This window comes from Erigeron canadensis, chromosome 2 (genome assembly GCF_010389155.1).
Source record: "Erigeron canadensis isolate Cc75 chromosome 2, C_canadensis_v1, whole genome shotgun sequence".
Taxonomy (NCBI): domain Eukaryota; kingdom Viridiplantae; phylum Streptophyta; class Magnoliopsida; order Asterales; family Asteraceae; genus Erigeron; species Erigeron canadensis.
The window spans coordinates 17,974,708-17,987,161 of NC_057762.1; the positions used below are offsets into that span (position 1 = coordinate 17,974,708).

At 37.8% G+C, this 12,454-nt stretch overlaps 1 protein-coding gene across 3 annotated transcripts; it reads left to right on the plus strand.

The window, feature by feature from the left end:
• Nucleotides 1-253: 253 nt before the first annotated feature.
• Nucleotides 254-12,204, plus strand: LOC122588450 (DEAD-box ATP-dependent RNA helicase 13-like). Of its 3 annotated transcripts, none has more exons than XM_043760571.1 (15): nucleotides 262-511; nucleotides 612-854; nucleotides 929-1,113; nucleotides 1,202-1,396; nucleotides 1,494-1,670; nucleotides 2,209-2,582; nucleotides 8,979-9,159; nucleotides 9,286-9,408; nucleotides 9,812-9,928; nucleotides 10,017-10,121; nucleotides 10,839-10,979; nucleotides 11,083-11,148; nucleotides 11,515-11,670; nucleotides 11,784-11,865; nucleotides 11,958-12,204. In XM_043760571.1, the coding sequence occupies exons 1-15, from the start codon at nucleotides 337-339 to the stop codon at nucleotides 12,011-12,013; spliced, it is 2,376 nt and encodes a 791-aa protein (XP_043616506.1). In that variant the 5' UTR covers nucleotides 262-336; the 3' UTR covers nucleotides 12,014-12,204. The 3 variants fall into 3 exon arrangements, 2 of the variants coding, with proteins under 2 accessions (XP_043616506.1, XP_043616505.1); XM_043760570.1 differs by having other exon boundaries at nucleotides 263-511; nucleotides 923-1,113; XR_006322162.1 differs by lacking the exons at nucleotides 11,784-11,865; nucleotides 11,958-12,204 and having other exon boundaries at nucleotides 254-511; nucleotides 923-1,113; nucleotides 11,074-11,148; nucleotides 11,515-11,548.
• Nucleotides 12,205-12,454: the final 250 nt, after the last annotated feature.

The following is a 12,454-nucleotide window of genomic DNA, read 5'->3' on the forward strand; positions in this document are numbered from 1 at the left end:
TTGCATGTGGACACATTTCCATAGGAATAACTTGGGCGTCCAAAATGTGACAGGCTAAACTTTTTTTAGTAGAAAACACCCCTTGGGGCAATATAGATGGCATTTTTGGGTATTTTTGAGCATGAAAGATGAAAAATAACGCCTTACTCCTAGTGGTCTAAATGTGTTTTATTTGGTGTACACGAGGACGGGTATTGTTATACTTATAATCGGAGATGCTCAGTATAGCATTTTTGAGTTAGTTTCTATTAAACAATTTTTAGAATTCTTGTCGGTAATTTTCTATTGGGATAAAAGTTAATGTAAAACCTCTCGTAAGCCTAAACCCTACCGGAAATGGCTGCTTCTTATGAACCATCACCACCAAAGAGGAATATGAGGCGACGAAAATCAATGAAACGGGACTCCGCTCAACTCGAACGGTTTGACTCACTCCCATGGACCTCATCTCTTCCCGACGCCCAAGACGACCCCTTGTCTGCCCTAGCCGGATTAAACGATTTCGAAGGAGGTTGACCGACCATGTTTTTTGAATTTAATCAAATATATGCAACAAAATGGTTGCTGAAAAACGAATGATATTTAGGAGTGATTGTATTGGTTGTGTGCAGGTGTCTTGTCTCTTGAAGAGATTGATGAATCAGAGTATGGATTGGAGCTTCCTAAAGGGAAAGTCACAAAAGGGAAACGGAAAAGGGAAGAAAGCAAGGGTGATAAAATCACGGAAGAGGTTAGGAAAGATGACAACACTAAGAAGAAGAAGAAGAAGAAGAAGAAGAAGAAGAAGAAAACAAAGAAAGATAAAGAGATGAAGGAATCTGTGGATAATGAAGAAGAGGCAATTACAGATAATGGTAAGTGGGACTTGACTTGTTATTTTTTTTGTTACAGTAAGTGTTTTGGTTTGAAGTTTTTCGAGCAGTTGCAGATGAGGATGACCAAAAGGAAGTTGAAGAAGAAGAAGAAGAGGAGCAGCCAGATGACAGCGAATATCATGCTTGGTATGAACTCAGGCTTCATCCATTGCTAATGAAATCTATATCCAGGCTCAAGTTTAAGGAACCGACTCCCATACAGAAAGCTTGTATACCCGCCGGTGCTCATCAGGGAAAGGTAAGTTTAGTATACCAGGCTGCAACCACTATTTAGGACTTTCTTGGTACAAGTTTATGTTAATTTATTTATAATAATTAATTGGCAGGATGTAATTGGGGCTGCTGAGACAGGGTCTGGTAAAACTCTGGCGTTTGGATTACCCATTTTACAACGTCTCCTTGATGAAAGGGACAAGTTCGAGAGGCAGGTTGCAGAAAGAGGAGAGGCTGATGAAAAGATAGTCTCAAAAGGTCTTTTAAGAGCACTTATTATTACTCCCACCAGGGAGCTTGCACTTCAGGTACTTATAACTTTATACACTTGACTCACTTATTTACTGAATTGTCTCATGCAATTTTTTCTTTCTTTCTTCGTATTCTTTTATTCCCAACTATCAGGTCACAGATCATCTGAAGCAAGTGGCGATAGGGATAGATGTTAGGGTTGTTCCAATTGTTGGAGGAATGTCAACAGAAAAACAAGAACGACTTTTGAAAGGAAGGCCTGAAATTGTTGTTGGAACTCCAGGGAGGCTATGGGAGTTGATGTCAGGTGGAGACGTTCATCTTGTTGAGGTGAGTCTGAGAGTCCTTATGTTTAAGTTACAACAATTAAAACAGTATAAATCATAACTGTTTGATGTCTCTAAAATATGGATGTTTCAAATATAATCAGTCTACCTACAGATGGGTGATTTGGCTTATGTTTTTATCACTTCATGTATAATGGGATCATACATTTGTATTTAATATATTGTTAACCATGGAAACGTGTCAAATGGGTTTAAAGTTCCGAATTGCCTGAATTGTGACTTTAGTGCATAGAATGTCTGGGATCATCATCTTCGAAAAGAAGGTAGAGTAGTAGTGAGATAATACAATCTTTGCAATTAAAATTTATATTTTTTAAAAAATATTTGTTGGAAAGTATTTTGTTTTAATCTGACCTTTACATAATTGACCCATTGTCCAACTCTCAATACCCACCCATTTAGTCAAATATAGTTACCTGTGAATGTAAATTCATAACTGACTATGCTAGACAAGGTCATAATCATCCTCATTATTCTACTATGCTATGATTATGATCATGAGTCCTTGATGACTTTTGCAGTTACATTCATTGTCATTTTTTGTTCTGGACGAGGCTGACCGGATGATAGATAATGGTCATTTTCATGAGTTGCAGTCAATTATTGACATGCTACCAATGATTAGAGAAGGCCATGCAGAGGATACTGAAAATTGTGTGACAGCATCAGGATTTCAAAGGAAGAAAAGGCAGACTTTTGTGTTCTCTGCAACCATTGCCTTGTCTTCTGATTTTAGGAAAAAGCTCAAACGGGGATCTGTGAAAGCAAAATTAGATGGTGAACTAAATTCAATTGAAGCACTTTCTGAACGAGCTGGGATGCGATCTAATGCTGCTATAATTGATCTGACAAATGCATCAATTATGCCAAATAAACTTGAGGAGTCATTTATCGAGTATGTGTTTCTCTTCCTCTTTTGGCAATAAAAAACAACTTCTATAACAAATGTCTCACGGATGTAAATGCATGAACATCTTTACTCTTTTATAAAAATTCTAGCCCCCCTCATTTTAGAAATAGTTACAAGAAGGTATTTTTATCTTTATTCCTTTATAAAAATTCTAGCACACTCTCATTATAAAAAGATTTGCAAGAAAGTTAGTTTGGAAATAACCAAATCACCCTTAGTAAAACCTCCCCTTTGGAAAGACTTATAAGAAATTACCCAATTTCTCCTTAATGAACTAATTTACAACCTAAACCCTTATCTTTTACACTCTCAGCCCTTATCTTTCAACATATTTCCACAACTACCTTTACATCAATTACATTTAAATCAACCTACACCACTCGCCACCACCACCACCACCAATAGTTGCCGCCATCACCACTAGTCGCCACCATTACCAAACCGCCGTCGTCACCACCGCCTCCGCATTGCGCGGGTACCGTGCCAGTAAAAGATAGTTATTGAATCAAGCATAAATGAAAGAACGAGAGCTATTTTCATGTTCTTCATTTTATTAAATGAATAAATATTGGTTGTCATTGTTCGTTCGTTTAAGAACTGTTCACGAATGGTTTTTTGAATAGTCATTTCGTTTGCAACCCTAATATATTAACTGAAGTATCTTAAGAGTCATTTGGTTATTTTTATTTTTTAACATAACTTATAAATAATTGACTTTTGAAAAACAATAGTCATGATATGAGTTTAAAAGATCTCAATTCTTGTTTTATTTGTATATTTTAAAAATGATTGTAGTTTTTATGTTACTTATTTAATTGCCAAGTGAAACATATTTATTTGGTGTGAAAAATAGTTATCATCAAATTTGGTGCAAGAAGGTTTACATCAAAATTTGCACTACTTTGGTGTTTTGGTATATACATTGTAGATATCGTTAGAATGTCCCATGCTGATTAGTCCATGCTGACCACACCCATTCACCCTAAGACTTTATTCAAACTTAAACTTGCACTTGCAATCCATCTGTACCTTTAGCACTTGACTCAATCCAGAAGTTTGGATAGTAATTCAAACTTCTTCATTCCCATTAGATAGATTGATAATTATATAAAAAGATAGCTTGATAAAATGATGCAAGGACCTGTTGTTAGGAATTAAACTGCGCACACACAGTAGGAACCAGAAAAATAACAAGAATGAAGGACACGAGAGATTTAACGTGGTATCTCACACTAAACTGTGTGAACTAATCCACGAGCTGCAACTAGAATGTTTTATTAAAGCTTTCTGCCTCTCACTCTCGTGATGAGGAATTACAAGTACATAACAATATATTTATAATAGACAGATTGGGGTTAGTGACTTAATCTCCAAGTTACCAAGCAACCAGGCCTAAATTAATTAAGGGGCCTGTTGTGTCTTAAGCTGTAAGGCCCGCTGCCTTAGCAGCCTTCTAAACTAGGCTGGCCTATCAAGTCTCCATAAACCCAACAATCTCCCACTTCGAGGCTTGATAATCTTCAAACTGCCTTCCGCTGTGAATACTTGTACATGTACGTCTAGTAACTCCATCATTCCATCCTAGTTGCAGCAACCTTCTTATCAGTTAACCACCGGAAGTTCTGCTGAAACTACAAGTTTCAGCTCATCAGCCACGCTATCTTTGCCCCTGACTCGTTCTCTGTCTCTACCGGCTCCCACTGAAATGAACTGCCAGACCCTGAGAAATCCTGAGAACAAACACTCTCCTTGGTAAGCAAGATATCATCTAAAGAGACTTTATCAGTCGAAATCTTGGTTTTCACAACCCACTGTCGTCTGGAAGCTGTAACTGAAGCTTTGACTAGCTTACTGCCAACGCTCCCACTATCACGATGTCCCTTGACTAGTCTAACCTTTCGAACTCGTTCATCCTGAATCTTCACATTGGCTCTAGGTTTCTCTCTTGCAAAGCAAACCCTTTTCTGCCCACAAGATTCTGTGAACCGGACTTCCTTCTTCAGAACTGATCTATTCTGATTTTCTGATGTCAAACTAACAAAGTATAACGAACCTCTCTTGTGTCCACGAGCTATCACGAGATTACCTTTAACAACTTTCCACTGCCCATTCTTGAACTTAACCTCGTGCCCCGAGTCATCCAACCGCCCATTCTTGAACTTAACCTCGTGCCCCGAGTCATCCAACTGCCCAACTGAAATTAAACACTTCTTCAAGCTTGGAATAACCCTCACGTGTCTCAAAGTCCAAGTAGTACCCGCTGAAGTTATCAAATCCATATCTCCTATGCCCGTAACATCAAGTATATCATCATTTGCCATCTTAATTTTTCCGAAGTCACCTACTTTAAGATTCTTCAACGTCTTACTATCGTGGGTAGCATGAAACGAAGAACCTGAATCCATTACCCAGGAATCCACACTACTTTCTACACTACAGATTAAAGCATCTACTTCATCATCTGAAGCAAAAGTAGTATTCACCTCTTTCTTTTCATTCGGGCATTGATTCCTAAAATGACCGATCTCCTTACAATTCCAACAGGTCACATCATTACGAGCCTTAGACCGACTCTTTTTCCTGTTTTCGCTTCTACTTCCTCTGTTATTACTCCTTCCTCTACCTACATTCAACAAGTAACTTGATGATTCGACATAATTCTTTCGTCTGACGGCTTCGCCTAGAATTAAATCTCGAATCCCTTCAAAAGTGAGCTTTTTGGATCCTGCTGAACTTGTAACTGCTGTAACAGTTCCGTATCAACTGTTAGGTAATGAAGATAACAGTAGCAAAGCCTAGACCTCATCATCGAATTTTATCTGCACTGACTCAAGTCTAGACAAAATCGAATTCGTATTATTGATGTGCACTGTTACTGAACTTCCTTCCTTCATTCTCGTATTCACCAAATCTCGAATCAAGAAAACTTTATTTTCTACCGAAGGCTTCTCGTACATATTAGACAAGGCATCCATGATTCCCTTCGCTGTATTCTCTTTCAGAATGTTGAAAGCAACATCCTTAGATAATGTCAGCCGAATAACTGCCTTGGCTTTCTTATCCAAAGTATCCCATTCGTCTTGTTTTATACTCTCCGGTCTTTCACTTTCACCCGACAATACCACGTCTAATTCCTTCTGAACTAGCAAATCCTCTACTTGCATCTTCCACCAACTGAAATCTTTCCCATTAAACTTTTCAATCGTAATCTTCCCGTCTTCTGCCATTACAATGACTAACCGAACTATCTGATCACGAGAAAAAAAATTCTGACAAGAGATAAGCTGTAATTTTGCTGCTGATGAACACTGAATTCCCAAATCTACTGCCGATTAAAAGCTGGGTACCCAAAAAACCGACTACCGATTAATGCAATATACCCTAAATCGAAGCTTACAGACCTGGAATCCTCAAAATCAGCTTCTAACACACGAACTAAAAACCTGATCTGCCAAATCAGACCCGAATGTGCCCAAATCAACTTCACCAAAACCCTAATCAGAAATCTGGGCGGCGGTGGTGCTGCAATCGCTGGAAAACCTGATCAGAAACTGACAGGCGACGGCTGCTGCAGCAGTTCTGGTTGTCGGCGGCTGCTATAGGCATACAGTGGCAGCGGTTCTGGCTGTTCTTTGCCGGAACCCTAATCTGGGTGACGACTGTGGTGGATGGTCTTGGCTGGAACCCTAATCTGGGTGACAGCTAGGTGAATGTGTGATCTGTATGCAACCTAGCTCTGATACGACTTGTTAGGAATAAAACTCCGCACACACACAATAGGAACCAAAAAAATAACAAGAATGAAGGACACAAGAGATTTAACGTGGTATCTCACACTAAACTGTGTGAAAGAATCCACAGGCTGCAACTAGAATGTTTTATTAAAGCTTTCCGCCTCTCACTCTCGTGATGAGGAATTACAAGTACATAACAATATATTTATAATAGACAGATTAGGGTTAGTGACTTAATCTCCATGTTACCAAGCAACCAGGCCTAAATTAATTAAGAGGCCTGTTGTGTCTTAAGCTGTTAGGCCCGCTGCCTTAGCAGCCTTCTAAACTAGGCTGGCCTATCAAGTCTCCATAAACCCAACACATGCGTGGAAAAATGAGATGGCAACTATTGAAGAATTCTTTTAGGGGCCTTTATATTTATATATTTGTACGTATCATAATCATAATCATAATCATAACATAAATATATCTAAAGAGTTTGCGCGTTGCATAAGAAAATCCTGTTGCTTTTGCGCTTTGCGCTTTGGAAATGCGCTGGAAATGGGCCCTGTTGCTTTTGTGCGTCTATCGCCTTTTAAAAACAAGAATGCTCCAGTTCTTGTACCCTTCTCCTTTGAACATAGAGATCAGGGTTGAAGCAGTCGGTAAGGTACTCGTTTGATCGTCCCTAGAAATTGGAGGGTCAGGAAAGTGCAGGATGGTATTGAGCCAACGCTCTGTTGCCACTGATGGTTATTAAGCTTGGATCATAAACATACAATATTTGCAACATGTAGAACTATAGAAAGGTTGAAGCATTGAATATTTAATAGAATGAATTGCACTATACAATGTAATTGATGAAATCCTTATATAGGCAAAACAGGTAAGTAAACAAAACAATTAAGTTTGGATTATGTTTATCAGTTCACAAAGATTTTGTACCTATTAACTTGCAAAACAACCAGCTCACAAAGATTTTGTTAGCAACGATGCTTTATTCAAACTTCAAACTTAAACACGCGCAATCCAACTGTACCTTCAGCCATTGACCCGAGACAGAAGTTTGGATTATGTTTATCAGTTTCTATGTCATTCTTGGTGTAAAATCCGTATGAGGCCAAAGAAAATATAAGAAAGATATGAAGAAGGCTTTATTGTTGCACTATGTAAATAATATGTTGGTAGATGCAATCTGTATGAGGACTCTAAGGGGGAGGGAGTGGGAGTGGGAGTCGGGGAACGCATTTGCCGATCGGCGACGGCCGGTAACACCACCGCTGCCAATTTGCTGATAGAGAGAGAATGTGTTTTTCGGTGAGGAACACCGAAGGGAGATAGACAGAGCAGAGGAGAGAGAAGAGATGTGATTGGCTGCAGCATGCACGTGGGTTCCCATTAATGGTAGTGATTTCTACCACCCTTAACCATTTAGAAGAAAAAAACTTTGTTTTTGAGATTTATGAATATGATGAATGAAGAAGAAAGTTGAGCAGCAGCAGCAAGAAGAAAGTTGAGCAGCAAAATCGAAGAAGACAACTTTTGGTTTCTTTTATATTCGATATATACCAAATTTCACTTTTAGCCCCTGTACTAATTAAAGTTTTTTTTTTTTTAACTTCTATATGTGACATATTTTGTTTATGATTATATTAGTTTTATTGTTAATATTAGTATAAGAATTATTATTTAATGTGTTTTTAATATAGTTTTTTGAATATATATAGTATTAAAAATAAATCAAATAAAAATGATGAGGTGGAGATTTGGGGAAGTTTGGGGAAAATTGAGGCGGAAGGTTTTTATTGTAGAGTGATGAGGTGGAGATTTGGGGAAGTTTGGGGTTGGTAAAACCACTTCTTCCCCCCTCAGAGGCTATCTCAAAGTGTTTTTCACACCTTATAAGCAAATGGAACGCCTATACTGTACCATCTAAATAATTTTTGCCAGAAAACCTTCTGTCTTGTATTTTGTTTGGCATCTTGTAAATTTACCCAAGAATGCCAAGAAAATGACATTCCCTCCTATATTCCATCTTGTGGTTGTGCGGCTAAACTGGTGGTGAGTTGCTGAGACTTTCTTTCATGCCTGGATCAAAGCATTTGCTTTTGATGCTAGTTTCCCTAGAGCTTTAAGTTCCATTGGTGAGCTCCCGAAGGGCTTGTTAACTTATTCGATTTTGATGCAAATTTCCATAAATTAATGGGGCCAAATTTTCATATAGCCTTATAATCCTTAGGTCAACTTCCTAGACAACATTGCCTTTGGCCCAAAAAGCTTGTAAACACCAACTTTAACATTTTGGTGGTATATATCTACATGGTAAAGACCACTGGATAGGTAAACTGGTAAAGATGTCTGTTTGTATTACTTTTTGGTGGTATATATCTACTTGCTAACTGTATACTATAGTTTGTAAGAATTTTACCAACTCCAGAAACTCGTGTACTTTAATATTAAGGACCTTGACAAAAGTACAATGTAATTGTGGATGATCAGAATTGATTGTGTTCATATGTCGACTTTTTGCTAATTCTCTTATACATGTTTACACACAATGCATGAATGATAGTGTCTTTTTTTTTCAGTCAACTATAAATGCTATGTGTATATTGGCTTGCTGCTTCCCATGTTTGAACTTTTATCTAATTATCAAATCCTGCAGGTGCAAAGAGGAAGATAAAGATGCGTGTTTGTATTATGTTTTGTCTGTACATGGGCATGGACGCACTATTGTGTTTTGCACATCGATTGCAGCCCTGCGTCATATTTCTTCGCTTATGAAGATTCTCAATGTTAATGTTTGGACTCTTCATGCACAGATGCAACAGCGTGCCCGCCTCAAGGTGTTATATTTACTATTTTGAATTCATTGCATTGTAGCCATATGACAGGATTTGTCTCCATACTAGTATATAAACAAACAAGCAGTGTCCTCCTTAATTTTGCCATCTCATTTGCTTATAATGCAGGCAATTGATCGTTTTCGTGGACATGACCATGGCATTCTCATTGCTACCGATGTGGCAGCTAGGGGTCTTGATATTCCTGGGGTTCGGACTGTTGTCCATTACCAACTTCCCCATTCTGCAGAAGTAAGCTAGAATATTTATTTATCTGATTCTGTTATTTAGCTGCTATAAGAGATGGCAAGGTGAAGGCGTCCATCGAATTCTGTTGCTAGTCAGAATAGGTCAGGTCAAGTTGGGTCGACTCACAAGCACACTTATATGGGTCTACTGTTACTCTTTTTTGTTAAGTCTTCTAAGAAAGAATTAGTGCATTAGTATGATCACAAAAGCAACATCTTTACAATAAATCAACTATAATCTAAGTTTTTGTATTAATAGATTGGGAGGTTGTCTGCATCAGAAGTAAAGTTTGGCAACTTTTAAACTGTTTTCACTCGTTTTTGTCCATAAGTAATTGGAGATGAATTTGCTGGTTCTATATATTACCTTTCGTTATTTCCATATGCTGAGTAGGTTTAACTGCCAGGTTTATGTTCATAGAAGTGGCAGAACAGCTAGAGCTTCTGCTGATGGGTGCAGCATTGCTCTGATATCCCCAAAGGAAGCCTCCAAATTTACTTCTTTGTGCAAATCTTTCTTAAAGGTTACCGTTTGGACTAATATTTGCCGATAATAGACGGATAATAATTGGGCATGCACTGAAGTTTGTGATTCGTGCGTCTTTTATCCAGGAAAGTTTTAAGCAGTTCCCTATAGAGGCTTCATACATGCCTGAGGTTTTGAAGAGGCTATCTCTTGCACGACAAATAGACAGGGTTTTGCGAAAGGAATCACAGGTAAGTTTGCTTATATTTGCTCTAGAAGTGTGTCCTGTTACGCTTTCAGCTCCAATTCATTATGTGTTTAAGCTTATCATGCTCTATATTTTTTGAACAGCATATTATTCTCTATTTATATATATAAGTACTTAATGTGCTACATATGATCACTAAAACATGGTTATTACAAGTATAATATTTTTGAAATTTTTTTCTGATGATTGTGTCAAAACACAGTTTAGCTGCCTTTCACCTCACTTGGCCCATTTCCCTGTAGTTAGTTTTTCATATCTGACCCGCTTGAGCCTTAAGTTATAAACCCAATTGGCCCATTCCATGTGAATGGGTTGAATTGGCACTTTTAATACATATCATATTGTTTTTCATAATTTAGTGGAGCTTCGAAATGCCCTCATTTGGCTCATAAATAAAGCGGCTTGATTCTTTAGTTAAAATTAGTTTGTACTCGGTCATTTGTTAATCAAATCCATAAATATAACTTGTCTGGTTTTCTGTTGACCATTAAACAAAATCTGAGTGGCACACAACAAGAGTTTTGTTCCTTATTTGGCGCTCCAGGCTCCTAAACCTTTGTTTTCACTCTGATACATTATGAATGTCAACAAACGTGCTTGATTAACTTTAGGACTTCAGGGGTTTGTGCAAGTATAATTTTTTCTAGCGCTATTCAAATTTGTTTTCTTATTGTAGTTTCTCAAAAATGACTTCTTATAGGACAAGGCTGATAAAAGTTGGTTTCAACGTAATGCTGAATCAATCGATCTGATTGTAGAGGAAAATGACAGCGAGGAGGAACGAGTGAATAGTATCAGGAAAAGGAAATCAAATTCTGCCCAACTAAAAAATCTACAACAGGTTTTCTCCTATTGTCTGTTAACATGCTATTAAAACTGAAACCTGGTATACGCAACAGATTGCACTTGCTGAATTTGAGTATTGTTACGTGGAGACATTGTAGGAGCTTAATTCACTGGTTTCTCGCCCTCTGCAACCCAAATCATTCTCAAGTCGATTTTTGGCAGGGGTATCCACTCGTACTTGTATCACTTTTGTTTCTCTAATTGCCTTTTCTATGTAATATATGAAAGCTCTTGGTTTGCTTCTTATATTCTTTATGATAGAAGTGTTGTGGAAGGTTATTCTCATAGTACTCACTACTCTCTATGACAACCATAATTTTTATTAGATGTGCGTTTTTGAAGTGATTGTGTGATTTTGAATAAGTGGAATCTTATAACACGTTGGAATAAAAAGCCCTTGTTTGTACAGAACCTTTTCATCCAAACAAAACTGGTTGTGCTATTACAAATCACAACAATCAAATGATATGCTTCAAGAAGATTTATCCGTTTGTCCCTCCTACCGTTTTTGACATCCTTTTCTGTTTCAGGGTGGTATCTCGCCGCTCCTCCAACAACAGTTCGAAGAATTAGCGAGGCAGAAGCGTGGTTACTCTGCAAACCAAGGAGAGAACAAGAGGAGAATGGTTGTTATTGGCCAGAAATGTGTTGAACCTCTCACAGCGCTCAGGAGTAGTGGCCAAGAGGTAATTTTGATTCCTAAGTTGCCTTTTTATATTATTCTTTTCAGAAGCAGCATGATTGAAATCTGTTTGTATGAACTATATGTCATATTTTTCAAATTGCATTCTATTTTCAGATCTCCGTGGATACAAAAGCGGCTGTAGAAAAGCGAAGAAACTTGGACAACCTACGAAGAAAGAGGAAAGAAGATAAAAAACGTACATTTTTAACCTCATAACAGAAATCGTCCTTTTCATACTGAGAATCCTGTATTTTTATCTTGCTGATAATGTTGTCGTTTGATCTTCAGGATTGCATGATCAAAAGAGAAAGCAGCAGAAAAAGCTAAAAGCAGGAGGCGATTAAGAGAAGCGCATGGACTGGATTTATTCTCTCTTTAGGACCAGTAATCAGATATTTCATGCTACAAGAGATCAAAGTTTTGTTCAAATACATTAACTTGATGCACCAATTTTACTGTATAAGAGGTATAGCAAACACAGGCTGTATTCCTTCCAACTCCAAAAGACAATGAAATCAATTTTGAACGCACAAAAGCTACATGTTGGCTTTTCCTAGTCAACTCTATATATGGATATGAATCTGAATAGTAGTACTTTTATGCAAGTGTTATCTTGTAGCATTTTCATGAACCTAAAACTGGGAAAACCGCTATCAACAGTCTCAAAAGTAATGGTGTCTCGCTTCTCCTATCTCTCCTGCTTATTAGAGCCAGTCTCAAAAGTAATGGTATCTCTTTGATGTTCTCCGTGTTGCATTTCTATTAGAGCCAGTCTTGTACAACAT

What these genes read in the sequence shown, in the direction of transcription:
- LOC122588450 (XM_043760570.1), top strand. Translation starts at nt 337, where the DNA reads ATGGCTGCTTCTTATGAACCATCACCACCAAAGAGGAATATGAGGCGA. An exon ending in ATTAAACGATTTCGAAGGAG is followed by an intron (nt 512 to 611) that starts GTTGACCGACCA and finishes GGTTGTGTGCAG; the next exon opens with GTGTCTTGTCTCTTGAAGAG. An exon ending in AACTAAAAAATCTACAACAG is followed by an intron (nt 10,980 to 11,082) that starts GTTTTCTCCTAT and finishes GAGACATTGTAG; the next exon opens with GAGCTTAATTCACTGGTTTC.